Source organism: Humulus lupulus, chromosome 2 (assembly GCF_963169125.1).
Source record: "Humulus lupulus chromosome 2, drHumLupu1.1, whole genome shotgun sequence".
Lineage (NCBI taxonomy): Eukaryota > Viridiplantae > Streptophyta > Magnoliopsida > Rosales > Cannabaceae > Humulus > Humulus lupulus.
The window spans coordinates 84,352,983-84,379,506 of NC_084794.1; the positions used below are offsets into that span (position 1 = coordinate 84,352,983).

The window sequence follows — 26,524 nt, forward strand, 5'->3', positions numbered from 1 at the left end:
TAGAAGGAAAAAAATCTATCTATACTTAAAAAGTTTAAAAGGGTGTTTAATGCATTATCCATTGAAGCTGGCAGCCGACAATAACATAATTATCCAACTTTACAAAGCATTGTAGAAGCATACAGGAAGAGGAAGTGACCAAGTAACCCAACTATCAGCCTCAGAACATAACACTTACACAGAAGAAAGTCAGAAGCAAAGCTTTTTTAAAAACAATATTATAGTAAAACTGTAAAGTTCACAAAATCACAGGTCTATACAAAAATTTGGGATAATCCCAGTTGAGAAAATATCATACGCCTCTGTGTGGTCCAAGGTGTTTTGGCTCAATTAATTTGTGGTGTAGCATAGCTTATGGTCTTTCTTTTTTTATGTACTTTTCTAAGCATCCTCATGCGCGCCGTTTCTTCTTCTCTGGAGTCGCATGCACTTGCGTTTTGATTCCATATGTTCTTAATTGGAAATTTTCAAAAGCATCCGAGATAGCTCCCACCTATACAAAAGAATTAAAATAGTTAGAGAATGAAAGATTGTGTTCATATTGGCTGGGGAAGCTTGATTGAGACAGACCAGTTCAGGCTTTTTGGCATACACCCTCACTATCAGATCTTGGTAAGATGTGGGCAGCAAGTGACTAATACGCTCATTAGCTATAGATAATTTCTCCTCACTTTCATAGTCCTGAATAAATAACAAATCATTAAACACGGCAGCTTTAATATATATACATAGGTTACATTGACAACACAGACCGAAAAATAGTTTCTCCAATTTGTGTTAAATTTTTTATTACTTATTTATGCATTTTCTAATTTGATATTCTCTAATCAAGAAATTATGCATCACCACTGCCATGCAGCATAAATATCACCATGTATGTCCAAAGATTAGATAAAATATGATCCCCAGCACCAAGACTTAACCGAGTTTCTTCAGCCAATAAAAAAAGGTTTTAACCAAGTTCCAATGAGGTAGAAGTATATTATATTCATAATTCAGAAAATGGATGCGTACCTGGAAAAAATGGATGCTGGAACAGACATGTAAAAAAGAGGTTGAAAATAGTTAGTATCAGAAGAATATGTGCTGTACAAAATTTTAGTTGTGGCATAGGTGGGATCATTTTTCCCAAGGACCTTACTTTTCAAAAGGATTGTGCCTTCCACGAGTCAAATCAATCTTAATATTGCAAACGACAAGATCCTCCTCCCGAAGTATGACTCCACCATTTATCTGGAAAATGTATAACACAAAATATTTGATGTAGAGATTCAAATTTACTAACTTGAAAAGATGCTTTGACAGTGGACGGATACATAGTTTGAAAAAGGACCTGAGAACAAATAATATCTTGTGCAGTGACATTTTTGTAGTTGTCTAGCTTGTCCTTCGGCACAGCATACTCGTTGCAGAACTACCATAAAAAAATGATGATAATAAATAAAAAGTATAACCCACAATAGTAACAATGCATACAAATAAAAATAAAAAAATGCACAAACACAATCAGCATTATCAGTACGCAAAGAGTTTTGCCAAATTACATCATTTATTACTCAAAGATATATAGCAATAATCACCAAAAGGTTTTCTACCTGGTACAGATTTCGCCTTCGTATGCGTTGGACTAAATCTCTAGATTCTTTCAATTCTTGCTGAGGAGCAATCTCAATGGTTTTAATTATCGTGTCATCTAACTGCATTTCCAAGAGTAAAAAGTGAAAAAAGTCAATACAACATTCATGAACAGTGGCCATAAATCTTTAAAGAATCGAGATCATGAAACCTTCCAATATTCTGAGGGTTCGTTAATGAGGGAAGAAATATTCAGATAATCATTTGCTTTCACTAAGACATCCGCTACCATAAGCTCCATAGCCTGTATATAATAAAATTGTTAGAAGGAAATGGAATTTGGGAAGTGAAGTTTATAAATAAATAAATAAAATAAAAGAGAAATAAAAATGAAAAGGCAAAGGCAAAGGCAGAGGAAATATCTAAAGCTGAACATAGAGAATTAACACTAAGGTACTAAACAATCATTTGAGTGATACCTTTACTTTTGGATGTGTATATACTGTTCGGTAAAGATCAGCTCGAGTGGCAAATAATTTGTGGACAGTAAGGTCTAGTAGAATTATCAAAATGTTAAGAAGAGATGATCAAGAGGAAAAGAAAAATGCAAACTAGTAGATGAATTTAACAAAATACTAACAGTCCTTGGCACGATAGCATATCTCATCATCCAAAACACGCATAGTCTCCATTAACCTTCAAGTCATGATGTATAATGTTACTTTTTACTTGAAAAGGTAAGTATTAGTGAACCTAACAATTGCATAAAAGATCTAAATAATACCTTTGAAACTCGAAATTGCATCCCAGAGCACAGGCCCGTGAGTCACGAACGATATAATCAAACCTAAATACAAAAATCAATTTCATATCAGTACTACAAAGCAACACTAAGGTGTTACAGATCCAAATAACAAAATGGAGTTTAAATGAAACTACCCAGTTAAAACAAATACTACAATGTACAAGTGGAAAAGCAAAATAAAAGATAAAAAGACTTACTTGTCAACATCAATTCCATTACGGCCATTAGCAACAATATCATACAAAAAGTTCTTTTCTCTTGTCCCCTGCATGTATTTGGAAAAAAAAAAAAAGCATTTAACACATAAGAGAAAACTCATTGGGTCTCAATGATTGATGAGAATGTTGAGAAGTAAATAAATTGTGTGTATTAAAATTGTATTTTAACAGAAAACATTGTTTACATGTCTACAAAATGAAGAATCAGAAAGGGGAAAAAATAACTTACTTGGGGAAGTTTAAATTCAGAGCTAGCTAGTATCATCTCCTGCAAAAAGGAAAAAGCATAAATATCAACCATTAGAAATTAAGAGATTATCTAATATCCTTCTCAATACATTTCATCAGGAAACAGATCCTACTTAAAAGAAAACATGGAAATTGCCCATCCTCTCACTTGAACCAGCAGCAAGACAATTTTCACTTTACTTCTTTGTTGTCTGTTGTAGCTTAAAAATTTATTGGTTCACAGACTTCCTCCAATTTATTTTTCAAAAAATAATTTAGAAACATATAAGAGGCAAAATGACCACGCTGATTATTTGAATTAGAGTGTATAAAAAGGTCAAATAAGCACATTGGAGACAGAAGTGCATGGGGTTACCTTCACTCTTTTGATCATTTCATGGTCAACATCAATACAATGCTCATCAACAATGTAGTCAATCATCTTCACAGACATTTGTTCATGAGACCTAGACGAGCAAAAGTTATAGAGAATTGCAGTGATAAAAATAGCTAAAGCATTACAGTCAAATTAAATAATCTCTCTTATAAAAGTAAAGGAAAAAGATTTGAAACGAAAAAAGAACAAGTTCCTTACAAAAGGATAAGAGATTGATATTATATTCAAGGGACGTACCAAGTACAACCACTATCAACTTGAGGAAGAAAATCACGTTCGAACAAGTGACTGAAAGGTCCATGACCCACATCATGGAGAAGTCCTTTAATTCCAGGAAAATATGAATAAGGAGAAGAAGAAAAAATGAAACAGCATTTTTTGCCCTTTGTAGCTAAAATGTGATAAACAATCTAAAGAAACAAAAAGTTAATACCAGCAAGCTTCACCGTTTGAACATCAAAATTGTCAATACCAAGCTCCAAACCCTGAAAAAATGCCTTCTGGTGACTACATTGTATAGTGCAGTAAAATTAAGAACCTGACTCAACTGCGCAAGTCTTAAATGATAAGTAAGTAAGAAAAACCTGATAATTTTTCAGCTTCTGAACAGATTCCCCAGCAAGCCAATACACCCCAAGAGAGTGTTCAAACCGGGAATGCATAGCCCCAGGATAAACCATGTGTGTCATGCCTAAATCAAGTCAAAGGCAAAAATAAGCACTCTTAAGTCTTATGAGTATTGGAGCCACAGAGCTTTGAAGCCTTGAGGCCTACATTATACAAAAAGAACACAATACTAAAAAACAACCAAACTCCCTACTTAGGAGTGCTTAACAAGCAATATTCAAGCCAGGTCAAAATTCAAATGCCATTTGTTAAAGAACAAATGGATGGGAATACCCTTCATTTCTTTTTAAGAGTATTCCCATTTCTTCTTCGAATTTCCCCACTCAACCCGGCTCTATAATTTTGGCAATTTGTGCTACTCTATTCTTAAATATAGTTCAAACAACGATAATCATAATACTCACCAAGTTGTTTGAGGTCCCTAAGCCTGCAATTGGAAATGAAATAAAAAAATAATTAATTGCCCTCAAATTTAGTAAATATATATATATATATTTATACAATGAAAGACACCCATTTGACCATTTTCCCATTAATGGGCGCTACAAGTACTTGCCTTTGGAAATGCTCAGTATCAATAAACTTCAAAATGAGCTGCAACCAATTCAAATTGAAAGAAATTAACACTCCTGTGATTCTCATTCTTCAAAATTGTACAAAATCTCGAAACACACACACACACACACACACACACATATATATATATATATATAATCAAATAAGCCGAACATTTAAACAAAAAAAAAAAAATTGGAAAAAGAAGGGAGTACAGACAGGATCAAGGTAAATGTTGCCATGAACGTTATCGTGAACGTGTTTGCCGAGTCTGGTGGTGTTAGAGGATGAGAAAGTGCAAAAGGGAGAGAACGCAACGTCGCCGTTTCGACGGGCTCCCATTCTGCTTCAGACTCAAGAGTCACTTTGAGACAGAGAACGCCAAACAGTGGATGTGGATGAAGTCAAAAAGCTCTGGACTTTACTTTCAACTATGGTGCCGCTTTTCTCCAAGAGGGAAACGTGCATACGTATATATATTTATAAATGAGTAGAACCTTCCTTTTTTGTGCATGAATATTTGATTTTTTTCTCCAAAAATTTAGGGATTATTCTTTTTGTTTTTTTATTTTTGGAATGGAATGGAATAAAGAGAGAGCTACTGTGTATGGAATGGAGATGAGCAAGCACTGCGGGGAGAGAGATGAACACACGTATGCATCTGATGTCAATCTCCAAGTGCTGTCGTTTTGGAGCACTCTTGTCGTTTTAGGATATGTGATGTCGTTTTATTGTTTTTAAAATGGCTACCATCAATTGTATAGTATTTTTATTAATTTAACCTCTGAATCTTAATTTAGCTTCAATTCTTCCCCCACCCTGTTAGGAATAGGATAGAATATATTTGTAATAAAAAATATATACAGTATATACTGTACTAAAATTGAATATATTATATTGTTATATTATAAGTGAACAGATTAGATATTTAATTTCTTACCAAACCCTATACTCTTCTCATTTAAACATAATCTTATTCTTTATTTTTTTTTTTTTTTTAAAATAATAATAATAAATATTATGCTGTGACAACACTATGGTGTAGGGGTGTTAAGAATCCAAACTAATTCAATTACCCTGAATCAATCCAATTACAAAAAATTGGATATCCAATTACAATTGGATTTGATTGAATTTGAAAAGTTTGATGTTAATTGGATTGGATCGGTTGTTGGATGACATTCTCAAAATCTAATTAGGAACCGATCTAATCCAATATAAATATATTTAATTATGTTAGTTTATATTGGTTGTCATTTAGTAGATGTTATTATTGTTGTTGTTTTGATGTTATGTTAACACTTTGGAGATATTATTGTTGTTATTTTCATGTTATATTAGTACTTTAGTAATTAGTTTGAGATTTACTAGTTTTAAATTTTAATAGTTGTGGTGTAAGCTTAATATTTCACTTGTAAATGCATCATGTTAAGGATTTATGTGATAATTTTAAGGTCTTAATGTATTATTATTACTAAATATCGTTAGTTTTTTGTATGATTTTTTTATACTTTTTTACTTGTTAATATTTTTAACATTAAAATTTAAGTTAAGAGATAAAAAAAATATATGATTAAAAAAATCGATCCAATCTAATTATAGTTGGATCGGATTAGATTTTGAAGCCAAATTAGATTGGATTAGATGCTTATTTTCAACATCCAACATTGGATTGGTTAGAGACAAAAAATTTGAATTAGATCAGAAGAGCACCCCTATAAGGATGGATCTATGGTATTAGTCCCGAAAGGGTAAATTATATAACTTTATAAAATATGGATGGATATACGAAAATATAAAACTTAACAAGCAAAATATAAAAATGAGTTTATACATTTTTGGACCCTGTGTTTTGACAAATTATTTTTTGGATCCTATATTTTGTAAAATGGTTAAAATAGAACCCTAAACCCGATTTTGGTCAATGTTTTTTCAACTAAAATCACAAATAATTTACCAAACTAACAATTCAGAACAAAAATAAAATCATTCTGCTTAAAAACTGTGTTGTTATATTTAATTTTTTCTTCATCAAAATTGAGTTTAGGGTTCTATTTTAACAATTTTACAAAACATAGGGTTTAAAAAGTAATTTGTCAAAACACAAAGTACAAACAAATAATGGGATAAAACACAGGGTTCAAAAAAGTATAAACCCTATATATTTTTATATTATATGGCAGGCTCAAATTTCCTCTCAAATATTATGTCTTAAATTGGTGTCTACCCTATTATAATTCAACAAGTGTAATCTTTGCTTTCATTATTATGTCTAATTTTTTTTAATAAAATATAAGCAGAATTTAATGTCTAACCATAAAGTAAAGTAACAGAATAATTTTAAAATGTTAACTATATTTAATTTTTTTGTGTAACCAAGATAAAACTTTTTCAGTTTTTTCTATTTTCTTTTATATATGGGTTTATACCTTTTTTGGATCCTGTGTTTTTTTTCATTACCTGTTTGGACCCTGTGTTTTGACAAATTACTTTTTGGACCCTATGTTTTGTAAAATGGTTAAAATAGAACCCTAAACCCGATTCTGGTCAATGTTTTCTCAACTAAAATCACAAATAATTTACCACACTAACAATTCAGAACAAAAATAAAATCATTCTGCTTAAAAACTGTGTAGTTATATTCAATTTTTTCTTCATCAAAATTGAGTTTAGCGTTCTATTTTAACTATTTTACAAAACATAGGGTCCAAAAAGTAATTTGTCAAAACACAGGGTCCAAACAAGTAATAGGAAAAAACACAGGGTCCAAAAATATATAAATTTATATATATATATATATATATTTATATCTCTTTGATCTCTTCTGTATAAAAAAAAAAGTGTGTAGATAACGAAATTTTTTTATTTTAACACTTTTTCATTTTTTTCCGTTAACCTTAACGAAATATTCTTATATTTAACAGAATATACTTATATTTAACCGTACATTGTAAACATGACTTAAACTTAAATAAAATTAAATAAATAATTAATTAAACAAAATTAAAATAGAATGTGTTTTGAGATATTGACTTAAACTTAAATAAAATAAAATAAATAAATAATGAAACAAATTAAAATATGATATTTTTGACATATTTTACAATGATAATTATTTATCATTTTATAACTTAAATAAAATTTAGTTAAACTTAAATTTAAACTTCACATATTAGAATTAGATCATATTAAACATATAATATAATATAATCTACTATCAACTAGCAACAAACTTAAATTTAAAATCCATGTATAATACTAATATTATATTAAACATATAATATATAATCTCTTTTGTCACTACTAAATTAAAATATTAGAACAAACATAAACTTAAACAAAAATTAATTAACTAATTAAATAGTTGATGCATGTATACTATTTTATACTATGCTTTTTTCTATTCTTATTTTATTTATATTATTAATTTCTTTTTAAATATTATTATAATTTATATATATGTCATGTAGTCATGTAAATGAGAAATTGGTAAAAATAGCCTCTTTTTTTAAGTGATTTTGCACTCTGACCTACTTTTGATAATTTTTTGCAAAATGGCCTCTGTCTAAAATTCGACTAGTTGTCTAAATTTTTCGACCAATTGTCTAAATTTTTCGACCAGCTGTCTAAATTTTTCGACCACCTGTCTAAATTTTTGACTAGCTGTCTAAATTATGAGATGTCATTTTGCAAAGAATTATTAAAACTAGGCTAGAGTGCAAAATGACTTTAAAAATAGGCCATTTTGCCAAGAATATATATATATATGTCAATGTTGTATTTAGATGTCATATATGTAGAGATTATTGATATCAATATTTATATATACGATAAAACTATAATTCATTATATTATATATATATGGGTGCACTCTTAATTGTTACTACCCATGGATAGTTACTTTAATATTAAGCATTAGATTAAGATTAATTGTTCATATTTATAGTTGTTAATTAATATTTTTAAAAATAAATTTTGATTTTTTTTAAATTTTTGGAAGGATTACCTAATGAAAAACATGTATTTATTATGAAAATATAATATTGTAAACTTTTTGTTGACACGGTTTTTCGCCAACAGTGAATTAAGAAAATAACAAGGTTGAATTAGTGCTTGATGGTAAACCGAAGTAAGAAAATAACTCTCAAGAACATTGGTCTTTTTACGTGGTTTAGTGGTTAAAATCCACATAGTCCACGAGTCTATATTATTACTGTTTTTCTCTCTCTATTTTGACAGAGTTTCAGTATTATAGAATAATCGTCCCCTTTCCTATCTAATATTCTCAATATTTATAGAGAAATTCCTTGGACAGGTTTGGGTAACCCCGTGAGTCAATCACGGATTTGTGTATTTATTACATTTATTAGGGAATATTCTCATTTATACTAGGATATGATCTGATTATGAAATAAATAGACTCCTAATATCTAGGACATTAACTATCACAGGCTGGCCATAAACGATCGTATAAGGTATCCGGGTCTTCGGGGATCCGCAGACATGCCATATGTTCAATTCACCCCGAGCAGAACACACCACTGAGCTCGTATCATGGAGGTCATGCCTTATAAATACTATAAGCTCGCGCTTATCAATTTATGCATCCCTAGCTCGTACAACTATCATGAAAATCGTGTTGTCTATGTGGAACGTACATAGACTCCTTGGCTATTTCTTCCATGCATTTATTTGCCAACTACATACGACCTGAGGAAAAGACCTGTGCTGAAATTAGGATACACATTTGTCCCCCCTAAGTCCCTGTTCGTGGTTTATCATGTCATCTTTTGACCTACACAGTAGGGACTTTTAGACTTCTATAGCAATAAACCATGCATGCCCACTACTTGAGTATCGGACACATGGACACTACAATTGGCGTCTGTTCGGGTTTCGAGGACTGCAATAATTGTCTTGTCAACTTTTTGCCGCCATTTTGTCCTTTGAAACACAGCCCTTGGATCTTGTATTGACCTAATCGGATGGCTCAAATTGATTTATGTCGTTTACGTATAAATAGGGTAGACAATTTCCACAGTTCATCACCTTTTATTCGAAAACTTCCTCTATCTTCTCTCTTCTGTGCTTTTCAAACCTTCTTCCTTCCCAGAGAAAAGAAAAACACAAAAACTCTTTGTTGCAAGATCTCTCCGACATTCGGTTGTTCAATTACTCAGGAGTGAATCTCCCAGGCTTTGCGAAACATGCTTCTTCAACCGACGAACACACTGTAAGTATTGTCGTTTCAAATAAACTCTTTCTTTACTGATTTCTGCCTTTTATTTACCATGTTCATCCATGCTTTGCCGTAGTGGATATTAGGGTGTTTTCTCGATGTTTTTAGCACATAGGTTTCAACTTTAGGTTTACTGAGAAGGTTTAGAATATATTTTAAAACTATGACATTAATGAAGCTAGGTATTTTCTGGGTAGATTTGGGTAATTTATGACAAGTTTAGGAAATACCCATTCGGGTTATAGAAGATGAAAGGTTAGGGTTCAAAAATCAGATTGCTTAGGGAACACGTTTCTTGGGTGTTTTTTTTTAAACCGCCCCCCAAGGATAGAAGTGGTCGGATTTTCTGACACACGGATCCCTAAACGTCAGGGATCTGTTGGGAAACCGAGGTGCGTAGTGTAGGGTAGTGTGTGGGATCACGCAACAGCTGAGACTAACTCAACTCGTATATCATAGATATCATTCTCCCCCATACATCCATGTCATAACCTATACAAAATCTTAGGTCGCCTACTAAGTGACTCGTCATTCTTGTTCGTTAGGCAATCTAATGACACCCAAGAAGAGCGTACCCCAGAAGAACGTACCCAAGAAAAATGCACCTGGCTCTTCGTCTCAACAAACCAACAAGGGAAAAGAGATCGCCTCTGAATCTCCCCTTCCTCATTTCGGCCCTATGGTGGAGAAGGAGATCGTGATTGACCCTAATGCGTTCTTCGAGGCAGAGACAATTGCTCCAAGATCACGACCCAAGGAAGGGTCAATAAAATAATGCTAAGCCACAACATAGAGGTCGGGTCTGGGGTCGCCATTGCCCGACCTCCGTTCAAAGGGGAACAGAGCTGTGCACCCCTCCATGAAGAATTCGCGGCCTGGAGTGACGAGCACTTAAAGGCGGGGGCCTTCCTTCCCCTTGACCAATATTTTGCTGACTTCCTCAACTACATGAAGTTGGCACCATTTCAGCTCCCCACAAACTCAAACCGACTTCTGGTGGGGCTGAAATATCTCTTGTAAAAACACCAGTGGGAGGTCCCCACTCCGGCGGATATCCTCTACTTCTTCTGCCTTAAGGCCAACCCGGAGCAAAGAGTGTGAGGTGACAGATTCTACTACCTCACCAGATTCCCAAACTCAGCCTCGGTTATCGAGCTCCCCAGCCACCCCAACGACTATAAGGATCAATTCTTTATGTCGAACGGGTTCCGCAACTGTGAGCATCGATATTTTAACCATCCTCGTAAGTCTTCTTTCTTTTCTCAGCTCGCAAAGTCATTCTCTCTTTTTAGTAGACATACTTCTTGTGTTTATACTAATAGAGTTTACCATTTTTTGTGCAGCCATATTCGCGAGGACGGAGAAGTCTGCGACCCTCGGGGGTCAGTATGTCACCTTGTCTGGGCTTCTGGCCCATAAGAAGGATTACCGCCAGCTCGTGACTGACGTCACGATGTTGGCGTGCCCATTGATCGGTGAAGGCCAGACTTTGGGCTTAAGGACACGGGCTACCCTTCCGGTAGTCCACGAGCTCCCGCCTCCCCAAGAAGGAAACCCTGAGGCCGCTGAAGGCGAGGAACAAGAAGAAGACGAGGTCCCTCTTGTGCGGAAGAGGTGGGCCCCTGAGGCTACTCGGGGCCCTGACCTAGAACGAGTTGCATCGGGGGCAGTAGCCGGCTCCTCCGGCCAAGGTAACCCATACCTTTATAGGGAATTAGATAGGGATGTTGCCGATTTTAGGCTAGTTAGATTTAACCCAAACTTGTTTGTCCACCGCCACCCTAGAAATCCATACCGTAATATAACCCTTCTCCAGTGCGTAGACCATCTAGTGTTGTGCCATGATATGGGTTATCCTAAGGGTACTGTTGTTGTAGATAACACCTCGGCTTTTAGGTCAGCCATTTTTTAGGAATATGGGACCAATCGTAGGTCATGGCTTTCATTGCTCCAGGGCGCCTGTGCTCCTAGATTTAGGCAATATGTAGATGAGTCTAGCTCCGAGGTAGAACTTGAGCCTGAACCTCCTATAATCCAAGAAATTGTAGACTTAGACTCTCCATCTCCTCCAGTAGTCCAAGGTTGGAGGTCTTGATAATAGACTCCTCCCCCAACCCGGAGGGTAGGACTTTCATTTATTTCTTTTATGTAAATTTATGACTTTTACTTGTATATTAACTCCCTTCTTATTCTTTTCAGGCGAAGAGATGGAACGACCAGGAGCTCCCAAACTCCGCACAGCTTTCTAAGAGGAAAAAACCATCTCGGGTCCTGTCATAAAGAAGCCCCGGTACACAAAGAAAATGCCTCCTGTGGCAGGAAATACCTCCAAATCTCTTGCTAAGGGGAAAGGTACGAGCTCAGCAGCTCCGAATTCCATCGTGATGGAGAAAAGGGTTCCTCCTCCACCTCTTCCTCGATTTCCACCTGCTCCTGCTCGGGATCAAGTTATACAAGCTGATCCCCCAACTCTGATTGTCCCCACCGCTACTGTGCGCATCGCAGTTAATCCTCAGGATTTGGAGAAGATCCTTGATACTTTTTGAGGGACCCTCTATGAGACAGCGAACCATGTGGTGGAGCACATATATAAAGCCAACCCGAGGGATCTGAGGATGATAGAAGAGAGGAGCCCAGAGAATGTCCTGGAGTCCGCCTTGGGATGACCCTCACAGTAAGATATTGTTCCTTAGTGAATTTCTTCTTTTCATTTTGCCCCAGTATGCGTCTAACTTGTTTCTTTATTTTTGCAGTCTGTTCTGGCTCAGTACTGCAGTATAGCCCGGGCCAAGGCTAGGAATGATGAGCTCCAGGCTTCCAAGATAGCCCTGGCCGCTGCTCAAGAGGGCGAGCGAACTGCCAAAGCTGCCCTTGCAATTGCTTAAAAAGGCAAGCACGATGCCAAGGCTGTCCTTGCATCGTCTCAAGAAAATGAGCAGGCCTCAAAGGTTGCCTTGGATGCTCTTCAGGCCGAGGTTGCTGAGGCCAAAGCCAAGCAGCTAGAGGTCGAGGTCACTGTTAAGGAGGAGAGAGCGACCTCACTATCCTCCATGGAAGGCATGATGTACCATTGCTGGGCATTTAACCAGGACAGTAATTTCTCTTTCATGGCTCCCGAACTGTGGGATCCATACCTCGAGAAATTCAAAGCCCGAATCCTGCAAGAGCAGTCAGAGACAGGGGATGCTTCCACTACGGGCGAGCAGGAGATTGAGGAGGTCACGTCCTCAGAACGCCCTGGAGGGGCTTGATGAAGCCTTCTTTACTTTTTTTTTTTTTTTGTATGTGTTTATAAACAATTTGCCCTTGGGCTTAGTTTGAGGTTTTTCTCCTCAGGACAACTTGAATTTTAATTCATATATCTAACTTTTAATATATTTGTCTTTTCCTTGATTATCCCTCATGTTTATGCTTTCTTATACTTGCACATTCGGGATTTTAGGAATCGATCATTAGATCGAGATAGATATTTCAAGTTTGGTTATTTCCAAATTTAATGTGTTGATTTATATCGTACTCGTTATGTGTCAGGCCTTGGACCCGGTTATATCTAGGGTTTTAAATATTTCAAACTTAGTTCGCGTTAGGTTTATTGACATCTCGAGCTTTTAGGAAAGTCATCAAATATTCAATTTTGCTAACTTCTAAGTTTTAGGCCTGGTTGTACCCAGGGCTTTAAATAATTTGAACTTAGTTCGCGCTAGATTTATTGACACCTTGTGCTCTTAAAGAGCCGTCGGATAATCAATTTTCCAAGCTTCTAAGTTTCCGACCTGGTTATATCCATGATATTTTTGTACCTGGTTGTATCCAGGATTTTAAGTAATTTACAACCTTGTTCCGACTCACCTCGGGCTATATGCCCCCCAAGTAACTAGAATGTGAAGACTTTCTTGGTTGCTTTTACAAATATTAATACAGGAACTAATTTATAAATAACCTTATAAAGGAAAAATATTTAAAAACATACAAACAAGAAGAACTATATAACAATCCCCATTATTTAACTAAATGGCTTTTATAACTAAGCCTTACATAGATACTCAATAATACTATTGATAATATTTCTTTAAGTACATCACGTTCCAGGTCCGTGGGACTGCTTCTCCACTAAGCCGAGCTAACTTGAAAGTTCCCTCACGCAAAATTTTCACGATCTGATAGGGGCCTTCCCAGTTCGGACCTAAAGCGCCGTCTTTTGGATCCTTGTTTGCGAAAAAGACCCTTCGGAGAACTAGATTGCCCAAACCGAAACTACGTCTTTTGACCTTGGAATTAAAATAACGAGTGATTTTCTGTTGGTAATGTGTGAGCTGTAGTTGTGAATCCTCTCATTTTTCATCAATCAGGTTGAGAGATGCGTTAAGCAACTCATCATTCCGCTCATGGATGAATGTCCTTAACCTGTGTGTGGCTACCTTTGCTTCAACGGGAAGGACGACCTCACTTCCGAAAGTCAGGGAGACAAGAGTGTGCCCTGTGGAGGTCCTGTGGGAAGTTCGGTATGCTCAGAGTACCCGTGGGAGCTGCTCGGGCCAGACTCCTTTGGCCTCATCTAACCTTTTCTTGAGGCTCTCCTTTAAGGTCTTATTCATAGCTTCGACCTGTCCATTGGCCTGTGGATATGCAACCAAAGAAAAACTTTTAATCATGTCGTGCCTTTCACAGAAATCAATAAAGAGATCACTGTCAAACTGGGTTCCATTATCTGACACGATATTTTTAGGAAGCCAAAACTGACACACAATGTTTTTAACCACGAAGCTGAGGACTCTCTTTGAAGTGATGGTTGTTAAAGGCTCGACCTCTACCCACTTCATAGAATAATCAATTGTTACCACCGCATAGCGAACTCCTCCCTTTCCCATAGGCAAGGATCCTATTAAGTCAATGCCCCATATTGCAAATGGCCACGAGGATGAGATCATCGTCAGCTCAACTGGAGTAGCTCGTGCGACTATGGCGAAACACTAGCATTTGTCGCATTTCCGAACATGGGAGATGGAATATTTTGTTAAAGTGGGCCAAAAATAACCCTGCCTTAATATTTTCAAGGCTAGGTTTTGCCCTCAGCATGATCTCCACAAAATCCTTCATGCACCTCTTGCAGAATGGTTTTAGCCTCCTCAAGCAGAACACATCGTAGAAGCGGTAGTGAATGACCACGTTGATATAATGTTCCATCTACTATCACATATCTCGGAGCTTGATAGAGTATCTTTCTCGCGTCCTTTCTTTCCTCAGGTAGTCTTCCTGTTGTAAGATATTCCACTATGGAGGTCATCCAGGTCGACCTTGTGTCAATTATCTCGATCTCTTTCACTTTTTCCGCCACGCTTGGACTTTCCAAGAATTCCATTGGTACTACGTTCAAAGTCTCAGCTTCATTGGTGGTGACAAGACTTGCCAAAGCGTCAGCATTAGTGTTCTGCTCTCGAGGGATCTATTCGACAGTACCATATTCAAATTCTGACAGCTCTTTTTTCACCTTAGTTAGGTAAGCTGCCATCTTGGTACCATGCACTTGATATTCCCCCAACACCTAATTAACCACGAGCTAGGAATCACTATAACACCGGACAACCCTGCTTTCAATTCTCTTGCCACTCTGAACCTGACTAATAAGCCTCGTACTCGGTTTCATTGTTTGATGCTTCGAATCCGAAACTCAGCGATGTATGGAACCGGTGCCCCTCTAGAGAAATCAATATGATCCCTGCTCCATATCTATTCTCGTTAGATGAGCCATCCATGAATATTTTCCATAACTCCTGTACCGGCTCCTTAAAAAACTCATCCTGAAATCCGGTGCATTCAGCTACAAAGTCAGCAAGGGCCTAGCTTTTGATCGAGGTCCGTGGTGTGTACTGTATCTCGAACTGGCTGAGTTCTATTACCCATTTTAAAAGACGTCCCGACGCTTCAAGTTTTTGCAAAACCTGCCTTAGAGGTTGGTTGGCCATGACGTGGATTGAATGGGACTGGAAGTATGGTCTAAGCTTCCTGGAAGCTAATATCAAGCAGAATGCTATCTTTTCTATCAGCGGATACCGTGATTCAGCCCCGAGAAGTCTTTTGCTTATATAGTACACCGGTTTTTTAGCATTATCTTCTTCCCAAACTAACATGGCGCTGGCTGCATTTTCTGTTACGATCAAATATAGGAACAGGGGCTCTCCAGATATAGGCTTAGGCAATATTGGGGGTTCAGCCAAATGCGTCTTTAGGGTGAGGAATGCCAGCTCACACTCTTCAGTCCATTAAAATTTCTTATTTCCTTTGAGCAAGTTGTAAAAGGGCAAACACTTGTCAATGGACTTTGAAATAAATCAGTTTAACGCCGCCACTTTTCTAGTCAAGCTCTGAACTTCTTTACGCGAGCTGGGCGAAGGAATTTCCAATAATGACTTGATTTTTTCTGGGTTTGCCTTTGTCCCCCTTGTATTGACTATGAATCCCAGAAACTTTCCCGACGCTACTCCAAAAGTACATTTATGGGGATTTAGCCTCATTGTTTTAGATCGAAAACATGGTTATCGACAGTCTTGGATTTGACTAACATATCGTCGACATACACTTCCATATTTTTCCTGATCTGATCAACGAACATTCTATTAACTAACCGTTGGTAGGTAGCCCTGGCATTCTTCTGCTCGAAGGGCATAACTTTATAACAGTATACATTCGTTGGAGTCATAAAGCTAGTATGCTCCTGGTCCGTAGGCTTCATGGCAATCTGGTTATATCCAAAGTACGCTTCCATAAAAGACATGAGTTCGTGTCCCGCGGTGGCGTCTACCAACTGATCAATTCTCGGCAATGGGAAGCAATCCTTAGGACAAGCTTTGTTCAGGTCGGAGAAATCAATGCAAGTCCGCCATTTTCCGTTCGAATTTGGTATCAGGACAGAATTCATGACCCAGATCGGGTATTTTGCTTCACGAATTAACCCGCACTTTGATAACTGAGCTACTTCTTCTTCCAATGCCTCAGCTCAAACTGTTCCCAAACGTCTCTGTTTTTGGGATTTCGTAGGCACACTTTTATCCAAGTTTAGGGTGTGCATGATCACACTCAAGCTTATTCCCACCATGTCTTCATGAGACCAGGCGAAAACATCTAGATTCCCTTGCAGAAATTTAACCAGCTCCTTTCTCCTATCATTGCCAAGATTTTTTCCAATCTTAATGACTCTTGAAGCATCTGTGGGATCTATTTTTACCTCATCAAGCTCCTCAATAGCTTGGAGCTCTGACATGTCTTCGCCTATTTGTGGATCGATGTCATCATTTGGGGCGACGTCTCTATCCTTTATTCCTTGAGGTTCTTCCATCCCGGAGGCAACTTCCACTTCCAGGGACTCCTCAACTCCATCACTTATGGCCATTGCTTGCTGCCCGGGTTGTGATTTTCCCTTCATGGAAATGCTATAGCATTCCTTGGCAGCGAGCTGATCGCCTCTGGCAGTGCATATTCCTGTGGATGAGGGGAATTTGATTGTCATGTGGCGGATAAAGGTTATGGCTTTGAACGCCATCAACGCAGGTCGACCCAAAATTGCATTGTATGCGGCTGGACAATCGATGACTACGAACTCGAGAAGCTTGGAGATAGTTCGTGGACCTTCACCCAATGTTACCACTAACTCGATTGTTCCTACAACTGCCGACCCTTCACCAAAAAACCCATATAGAATCACGGAGGCGGCCTTCAGCTCGGTTACAGACAATCCCATTTTTTCTAAGGTGGACCTAAAGAGTAGATTCACGAAACTTCCATTATCTACTAGCGTCCTCCTAAATCTCCAGTTGGCGAGCTGAACGGTTATCACCAGAGGATCGTTATATGGGAACTGGACATGGCTGGCATCTTCCTCTGTAAAATTGATTGGTTGTTTTTCCAATCGCTGCTGCTTTAACAACCGCTACTCCGGGACAAACTCGATTTCGTTATGGGATTTTAGCTCATTGATATACCTCTTTTGGGTACCTCTGCTCGTGCCTGCCAAATGAGGTCCTCTCGAAATGGTGGCTATATCCCCTCTTGTTATCGGAGGAGGATTGTCCTGATTCACATGAGCTCCGGTTTGATTCATTGGAGCTTCCGAAGCTGACAGAGTGTTTTGTCCAGCGGGCTAACTAGGAGTTATTCTACTCCAAGCATACTGAGCCAAAGATCCTGCCCTGATGAGAGTCTCGATTTCATCCTTCAAGTGTATGTAGTCATCCGTATTATGACCGATATCATTGTGGAATCGACAGAATTTTGAAGGGTCTCTCTTTGCCCTTTGATTCTTTAACGGTTCTGGTTTCTTCCACGGAAGGCGAGCAGAATTTGCCAAGAAGATGCGTTCTCTAGTATCCGTGAGATCAGTATATGTTGTGTAGACCAGTTTAAATTTCTCCACAAACTTGTTTTTCTTTGTTCCGCTCTGGTCGCCCTCACCATTTCCCTTCCTCTTATTATTTCCCCCTTGGTTATTCTGGGCAATGGTTTGAGCCGTAGCTGCAACATCCGCTACCGCTCTAACGGGCTGGACAGGGACTTGGCTGGTTCCTACGACGGAAGCTCGTGCCTCTTCTAGGTTAACCCACCTTTGAGCTCGGTTCAAGAACTCATCAACAGTACTAACTCCTTTCCTCTGTAGCTCTTGCCACAGGTCGCCTCCAACAAGGATTCCCGTTCTCATTCCCATGAGCTTAAAACTCTCGTTTGCGTCTCTAGCTCGTGCAGAAACATTGGCAAACCTACTTAGGTATGCTTTCAATGGTTCACCGGGCTGTTGCTTTGTGTTTGCCAAAGAGTCAGATTTAATCCTCGCTGCTTGAGAAGCCCTGAATGCTCTCTTGAAATCAGCGGAAAAGCTCTTCCACGAGCTGATTGAATGCCTCTTGTACTATTTGAACCATTGCCTAGTTGGCCCAATCAGAGTCGAGGGGAATATTAAGCATCTTAGCTCGGGCCCGATGTTGTGGGCCATCATCATGGTGTTGAACATCCCCAAGTGGTTAGACGGATCTCCATCTCCATCAAACTTTGACAAATGTGGCATCCTGAAACCCTGTGGATATGCACCCACCACAATATTCGGGGCGAAAAGCTCGAGCTCATCCTCTAAATCACACTCATCTTTCTCTTTTTCCGATAAGAGCCTTTTCATCAGCTCCTCCATCTGGGCTAACCTTTCGAGGGTTTGGTCCCTAGTTCCTTGGTTATTCTGGGGCTGTTCAACAACTCCCGTCCTATTGTACGCATTTTGCGGGTTGTTGTCCCTCCAAGTTTGGGCTTGGTTTTGTGGGACATTCCCGTTATCACGTACCTCGGAAGGACCTCCCTGTGATGAGTGTAACTAACTCCTTCATTTCGAGTTGAATTTCTTCTCTGCGAGTTTAATCGATCTCGCAGATCAGGCTGTGGATGGAATCGAGGACTCTCAGCCGAACTCAGGCAATTTCTCAGATCGCCTTCGGACCTGCCACTTCAGTGGCTCTCAGTCCAATAACTTCCATTAGTGAAGCTTACTGCTCGTTGTTGAGGCTAAGGATCCGGACTATTGACTCGGGTCCGTGGGACATAAGTAGGGGTAGACGGAGGAGGATTTCTCCTGTTGCAGGAATGTCCTGAGTAGACGGAGGAGGACTTCTCCTGCTATTCCCATGAGCCGGAATGTCTCGTGCAGAGCGAGGCGGTGTCGGATGTCTTATGGGTGATGGGGGATGCCTGACTGGCGAGGCAATTCTTGTACCATCAGGGCGAACTAAATTAGCCCGCGGTCGCTCTTCCCCACCATTTCTAGCTCTTTGCGCCTGACATCCGATCGTGGCGCAGGAGGATTGGTCAGAACATTTTGTCTCTGTGAGCTTGCTCCGACTCCTCCTCGTGGGTTGTCATGGGTATTCTCATGAGCGTGCGATGGTGGTACTGAACTTGGGGTCGCAGTTTGGACCGATCAACTAATTTTTCAATGACCCCTAGGAGGGCCACCAGGCTGAGCATTTTGGCGATCTCGCGTTGTGGGCACAAAACTTGGGGTGGCAGTTCTGACCGACCGACTTGGCTTGGATCGGTTATTCCTGTGGGACTTATGAGACCCACTTTGCCTCTTTCCGACATTAACGTCGGTTGCAAGTGGGGGCAACTGAGCCAAAACCTCCTAAATCTGCCTGTTTGCCTTAGCAAGATGGCTCCTTAACTGCATGTTTTCCAGTTCAACTGCAGTTAAGTAGTCTAGGTTTAGATTTAGCGGCAATGACGCCGAACTCCCAGTATCGTCATGGCCCACTGGTTGCTTTCCCGGTCGTTGTTGAACTTCAGGGCCATGCTCATTTGAAACAGTGGTATGGTGGGCCCCCTGTCCACCAGGCTATTCCATCTCATTATCGTCCATCGAGCGAGTGACTGCCATGATGAGATTTGATTGGGATTTTGATGAAAGCACTAATTTTCCTCTCAATGAAAGCACCAAATTGTTGACGCGATTTTTCGCCAACAGTGAATTAAGAAAATAACAAGGTTGAATTAGTGCTTGATGGTAAACCGAAGTAAGAAAATAACTCTCAAGAACACTAGTCTTTATACGTGGTTCAGTGGTTAAAATCCACCTAGTCCACGAGTCTATATTATTACTGCTTTTCTCTCTCTATTTTGACAGAGTTTCGGTATTACAGAATAACCGTCCCCTTTCCTATCCAATATTCTCAGTATTTATAGAGAAATTCCTTGGACAGGTTTGGGTAACTCCGTGAGTCAATCACGGATTTGCGTATTTATTACATTTATTAGGGAATATTCCCATTTGTACTAGGATATGATTTGATCATGAAATAAATAGACTCCTAATAAACGATCGTATAAATTATCCAGGTCTTCGGGGATCCGCGGACATGCCATATGTTAAATTCACCCCGAGCTGAACACATCGCCGAGCTCGTATCATGGAGGCCATGCCTTATAAATGCTATAAGCTCGCGCTTATCAATTTATGCATCCCTAGGTCATACAACCACCATGAAAATCGTGTTGTCTATGTGGAACGTACATGGACTCCTTGGCTATTTCTTCCACGCATTTATTTGCTAGCTGTATACGACCTGAGGGAAAGACCTGTGCTAAAATTAGGATACACAATAATGAACACCATCTGTGATGAGGAGTTAGATCTCACCTTCCTCGTGACTGATGCCTACCTCCAAGAGTATGGGCTACTGTGATAGGGGCAGAGTATAAGTCTGGTGGTTCTCACTAGCTTTCGAGACTCATTGCAATAATGACACGAGGTGAGGCGAGGCTCCACACGGAATACGTGGCGGCTAAGGCACAATTCGAATATACGTAGCGCCTTCGCGAGGAGCATGCAAAGAGCGTCCTCACCATCAAGGCCGCCACGGAGGCGAAGGAAGATGAAGAGCTTGAGGCAGAGCTCCAGGCGAGGATCGAGTCATCCTCCATGCCTCAAGGTAAATCCCCAATCATTATCCATTATGACAAGCACGTAGGGAGGGGGGGGGGGGAACTAGTCCCGACCATTCTTTATTTTTGCCCTCACTTCTCGAGTGTGGGCAAGTTTCAGGATGTCGCTGGTCTAAGAAGGAGTACCAAGACTACCAAGACCTCATTGACATATTCCTTTGCAACCCGAGAAGAATGAGACATCCCCAAGGTTTCGTGCCTCTAGACGAGGTGATGTCTATGCACGCCATCTGGTTTTGGAAATACGAGACCAATTTGAGATAGAAGATGGGTCGACTCATCCATGAGTTTGCCCATTCCGTCCTCCACCCAGAGGAGCCTGATCGTGGCGGGGCTTCCGAGGAGATTTGTATTTTCAGTCTTGCATGCATTTTTTAGTCTTACTGCTTTCTTTCCTTCTGAGGACTTAACTATTTTGTTTTCTTTGTGTAGAAAACATGGGTCTATCTGGATTGGTTAGGTCGAAGCATCATTTGGTGTCAGGACCCTCTCAAATAAACTTCCCGGTGACGAGCCTCCAACCCCGGTGGCCCCAGGAGCTCTTGTAGTTGCTCCATTGCTCCCTACCCCGAGGACAGTTGTGACAGTCAGAATCTCGTGATCCGCATTGCCTGGGGAAGGTCAAGTGTGATAATTCTAAGACTGTGAAGGTATGGGACTACACAATTGAAGATGGCTTAAATGGATTGATGGGTACTACATATGCCAACAAAATACATCTTCTTTTCGGTAGCCCGTTACTTGAGAACTCCAAAGTTAAGCGTGCTTGACCTGGAGTAGTCTCATGATGGGTGACCTCTTGGGAAGTTTTCCCAGGAAGCGTTCGAGTGGGGACAAAGCACGTTGGAAAGATTCGTGTTGGTTTGTAGGGCGAGTCGTCATTCCAAGAAGCATCAATAGTGACGTGGGGAATTACAAATGGTATCAGAGCCTTGACCTAGCCGAAAGTGTGGCGGATGAGGACGTCAGACCTCTAAGGGGATGGTTGTGACAATCAGAATCCCGTGATCTGCAGGGGGAAAGACCGGGTAAAAGCTGTGCAATCCCACATTTCCAGGGGAAGGTCAAGTGTGATGATTTTAAGACTGTGTAGGTATGGGACTACACAGTTGAAGAGGGCTTAAATGGATTGATGGGTACTACTTATGCCAACAAGATGCATCTTATTTTCGGTAACCCATCACTTGTGAACTCCAAAGTTAAGCATGCTTGGCCTAGAGTAGTCTCATGATGGGTGACCTCCTGGGAAGTTTTTCCAGGAAGCGTGCGAGTGAGGACAAAGCATGCTGGAAAGACTTGTGTTGGTTTGTAGGACTAGTAGTCATTCCAGGAAGCAGCCATAATGATGTGGGGCGTTACAACAGTTTCTCTTGGTGAGGTCATTGACCTCGAGGTTTCCCCTCTCAAGATAGGGGATCCTCTATGAAGGGCAAGGAAATCCCTTCAAAGGTGCCACACTCTTCTCCAATCAGGGCACCTCGCTTGATAGTTTTCTCAGAGCAGTATGATGTGGAAGACTTCGAGAAGCACAAATGGGTCATTGAGTGCTACAACCCACATATTTATGAGGGCAGCGAAGACTTTAGACTCCCTGCCGAGTTCCTGAGTGAGGACCGACCGCACTATTCTGTCGCTTCTCCCAGCCACGAGGAGTTGGAACCTTTCCTCGTGGGGAGAGTAGAAGGGAAGACTGCTCTGCTCGCTGCAGAGCTCCCCAAGGGATAGCGGGGTCCCTGTGCGAGATGCCTTCTCACATCTTCACTCGTTGTGGCAGCAACAACGTGGTTTCACTGATCGCTGCCAGCCGCCACTCCTTCGTAAGCGTAAGTCTTCGAGCGTTTATCTCAGTCTATTTATTTCATCAACTTATTTTTACTGATTTGATACTCTAAACTTAGCATAAACTGCAGCTTTCAACCAACGGCTTAGGGACATCATGACAATGCGGTCCTTTGAGCTGAAGGAGGCTCAGGAAGAGCTGGTGCAGGCTCGGGAAGAGCTAGAGTAGTTCTGGGAAATCGTGGTCCCGCTGGAGGAGCACTCGTGACTCCAAAAGGAAGTGGAGGACACGAGGGCTCGTGTCTGCGAGATGAAGACTATGTTGGCCAGTGGGCGGTCAAAGCTGTCCACTCTAGAGGACACTTCCTCCAAGTTATTAGAAGATGTCATGGGTTGCACCCGTGTGGTGGGGAAGAAGCTGGCTATGGCTCACAAACAACTTCGGTTGAGTCGGGCGGAGTCTTTGGTCTGCACTGAGGAGCTGATAAAGGCCAAAGAGGACATTGCATAGGCGGCTACTCGTGCCAAAGTTACCGCTAAGGAGGTCGAAGATCTTTGTCTCCAAGCGAAAGTACTGGGAAAGGACCTTGATGTGATAGCTAACGATACACTCTTTGTTGCATGGCAGAGCAACAGAGATATGGATCTCTCCTTCACCGAGGAGCCCAACATGAGGACTATGCTCAAGGCGCGCCTTGAGGCGGAGGAGGCCAGAGTGGCCCAGGAGAGGGAAGTTGCAACGACGGGTCAAATCCCTAAGGCCGATCCTATGATCGAGCTAGTGGTAGAGGTTCCTCCTGGACAAGGGCCCCAATAATTTTGTTCTTTTCATGTATATTTTTAGCTAAGTAGGCATGTGTGCCATAGTTTATTGGGGTATAGACAATCAACGCTCGAGACCCCCGAGCACTATTGTAAATATTTTTCCATTTAAACATATGCAACTTTACTTTATTACCATGATTACACTATTATCATCGAATTTACACTTTGTAAATAGGCAACTTGGGCTTTGTTAATTCAGCTCAACGTAATGTAACTCATGAGAGTCCCAAGTCGTTGACTTAGGTCTTATGCTTAAGTCTTGAAGACTCGAGTCTTTATCGACTTCTCTTAGTACTTGGACAATTTTTAGGAATTTAGTGTTGCTCTGTAGGCTTGTAATCCTCGAGAGTAACTTTAACGTGCGGTCAAGTGATACAATTGACGCGACCCTACATCCTTGAGTTACAACGACTCCAGATGGGGCCAGCCTCCGGTACTTAGAGCTTGAGGATCTTCCTGCCAGTGTCTAGACGCTGGTGCATTTAGTGTTTCTTCTTAGGCTCGTGGTCCTAAAAGTTACTTTGATGCGGTGTCAAGTGAGGGCATTTGGCCATCCTACGCCTTCGAGTTTCAACGACTCGGGCTTTTAAGAGGTCTGTTGCACTATAGGGTTTTTTGCCTTAGTGCTCGACACTTAGGACATTTAGTGTTTTATTCCAAGCTAGATGTCCTTGAAAGTAACTTTAATGTCGTCCTGTGTCCTTGAGTCTTAATGTCTCTGGCCCTTACAAGGTCATTCGCACTAAGCTACCTACCCCCAGGTACGTGGTCACTGGTGGGTCGGCTTGGGGCCTTTTAATTTTCCCCTCGAGTGCACAACTCAGGACCTAATCATGTGGAAGTCGTGAACTCATCATCCTAGGTTCAGGTAATCGAGTTCACACCCTTATACTAGGTTTTCTTGATACTCGAGTTTTAGCACTCGAGGTCCAGCTCCGAGTTCCAATGACTCGAACTTCCGTTCGCATCTTTAGATCATAGGACTAGGCCATTACTCCCCGGGCATGGTGTCCTTGGGAGGTAACCTCAATCCGTACTCGCGCTACTTGGGTTTTTAAGTCAGGTAACTTAGGCTTGTGCCCGAGTACGAACAACTCAAACTTCCATTCACATCTCGAGGATTGGGATTTTGTTATTACTCCTCGGGCGCGCGCTGTACTCTGAAGAATATGCCAAATCAAATATCATGTTATTTGGATCTCCTTCGCACTAGGTTTTTCCCAGGCCACTTAGTTATGGGGTCTTACGAAGTTAAGGACGCTACACTTGTTGACTAGCCTAACTTCCCAGGTCATCGACTTCCCGATGTTACTTTTGTTTGCGGCTTACTGGGGACTTGTTCAATACTCCTTGGGCCCAGTGTCCACGGGAGGTGACCTAAGTCAATGCCTCAGGACCGAGTACAAAGGACTCAGTCTTCCATTCACCTCTCGAGATCTAGAGACTTGGTTAGTGCTCCTCGGGTGCAACATCCACAGGAGGTGACCTAGGTCCGTTCTCGCGCTACCAGGATTCTCAGTCTTCAGTCTCTAGACGCTAAGCCTACTCCGCTTTGAACAAGTTTAGTTTCTTAGGTTGCAGACTCAAAACTTCTTAGTTTCCTAGATTTTTCTATTCTCAAGGCATTGATGATAGGCTTACTATGCTTTTGGCAAGCTTAGTTTCCTAGATCATCCTCCGCGAGGCGTGGTACTCTGCGAGACTGCCCTAACTCCATGCCCCCTAAGTGATCAGAGATTAGTTTGTGTTCACTTGTCCAGTCCAGTGAGCGGCTGCTCTACGAGTAGTACATACAAAATAAAGGAAACTAACAAATATAAGCAGAATCTCAAAAACAATTTACCGTGTTTTGTCTACACAGTTTCCATTTATTGTGCCCAGAGGCTACAAGGAAATTACAAAAATTAATAAATTTACTGCTCATATCATTGGTAATACCGGCAAAGATGCTTAACATTCCAGGTGTGGGGTGTCAATTCCCCATTCAGTCGGGCTAATTTGTATGTCCTCGAACTTAAAACACTCTCAAATTGGTACGGGCCCTCCCAATTAGGTCATAGGACTCCTGCACTGGGGTCTCGGATGGCTAAGAAGACTCTTTGCAACACCATATCTCTGACCCCAAACTTTTGATCCATCACTTTAGAGTTGAAATACCTGGCTACTTTCTGTTGGTAGGACGCTACTTGAAGCTGAGAAGCTTCACGGAGCTCCTCCACAAGGTTCAGGGACTCTCGGAGTAAAGCGTGGTTTGTGGTCAAATCATACGTATCCTGTCGGTGCATGGAGATTGCTGCATCAATCGGGAGCATGGCCTCATACCCACAGGTCATAGAGAATGGCGAGTGGCCAGTGGAGTTCCTGGCAGTGGTGCAGTAACTCCACTGTAACGTCTTGGATAACCAAGACCGTTACACTGTGTATTTTAAAATAGTGCAAGACTTGCTAATCAAGTCATTTGGACATAAATGTGATCCTAAAATCAACTAACAGATTAGAGTTAACAGATTTTGATCATAAATGGTTAATTTTCATTAAAACAAATGTTTGATACATGGGATCCCAAAAAAAAGGGTAAAAGTGGTAAAATACAACTCCCAAAACTGATACAACAAAAACTAGTCTAATGGAAAAATACAAATTTAGAGCTCTATTCATATAACTTTTTCTCGGCCGTGGCGGTCGAGCAGCAGACGATGTACACTCCGCCCTTAGAGCTCTCCAACTCATGGTTTGCCCGGTTTCCCTTTGCCTTTACCTACAACACGTAGCACTCGTGAGCCAAGGCCCAGCAAGAAAACCATAAA

The 26,524-nt window shown here is 40.4% G+C and overlaps 1 protein-coding gene across 1 annotated transcript; it reads right to left on the bottom strand.

Moving 5' to 3' along the window:
• On the bottom strand, nt 1-5,047 carry LOC133818136 (uncharacterized). The gene is made up of 19 exons (XM_062250852.1): nt 4,625-5,047; nt 4,407-4,444; nt 4,255-4,277; nt 3,808-3,914; nt 3,657-3,708; nt 3,461-3,545; nt 3,203-3,293; nt 2,828-2,866; nt 2,578-2,645; nt 2,360-2,422; nt 2,216-2,271; nt 2,055-2,128; nt 1,787-1,879; nt 1,596-1,697; nt 1,334-1,414; nt 1,142-1,233; nt 1,015-1,030; nt 571-681; nt 1-493 (listed from the first exon to the last, which is right to left on the bottom strand). The coding sequence occupies exons 1-19, from the start codon at nt 4,745-4,747 to the stop codon at nt 392-394; spliced, it is 1,416 nt and encodes a 471-aa protein (XP_062106836.1). The 5' UTR covers nt 4,748-5,047; the 3' UTR covers nt 1-391.
• Nucleotides 5,048-26,524: the final 21,477 nt, after the last annotated feature.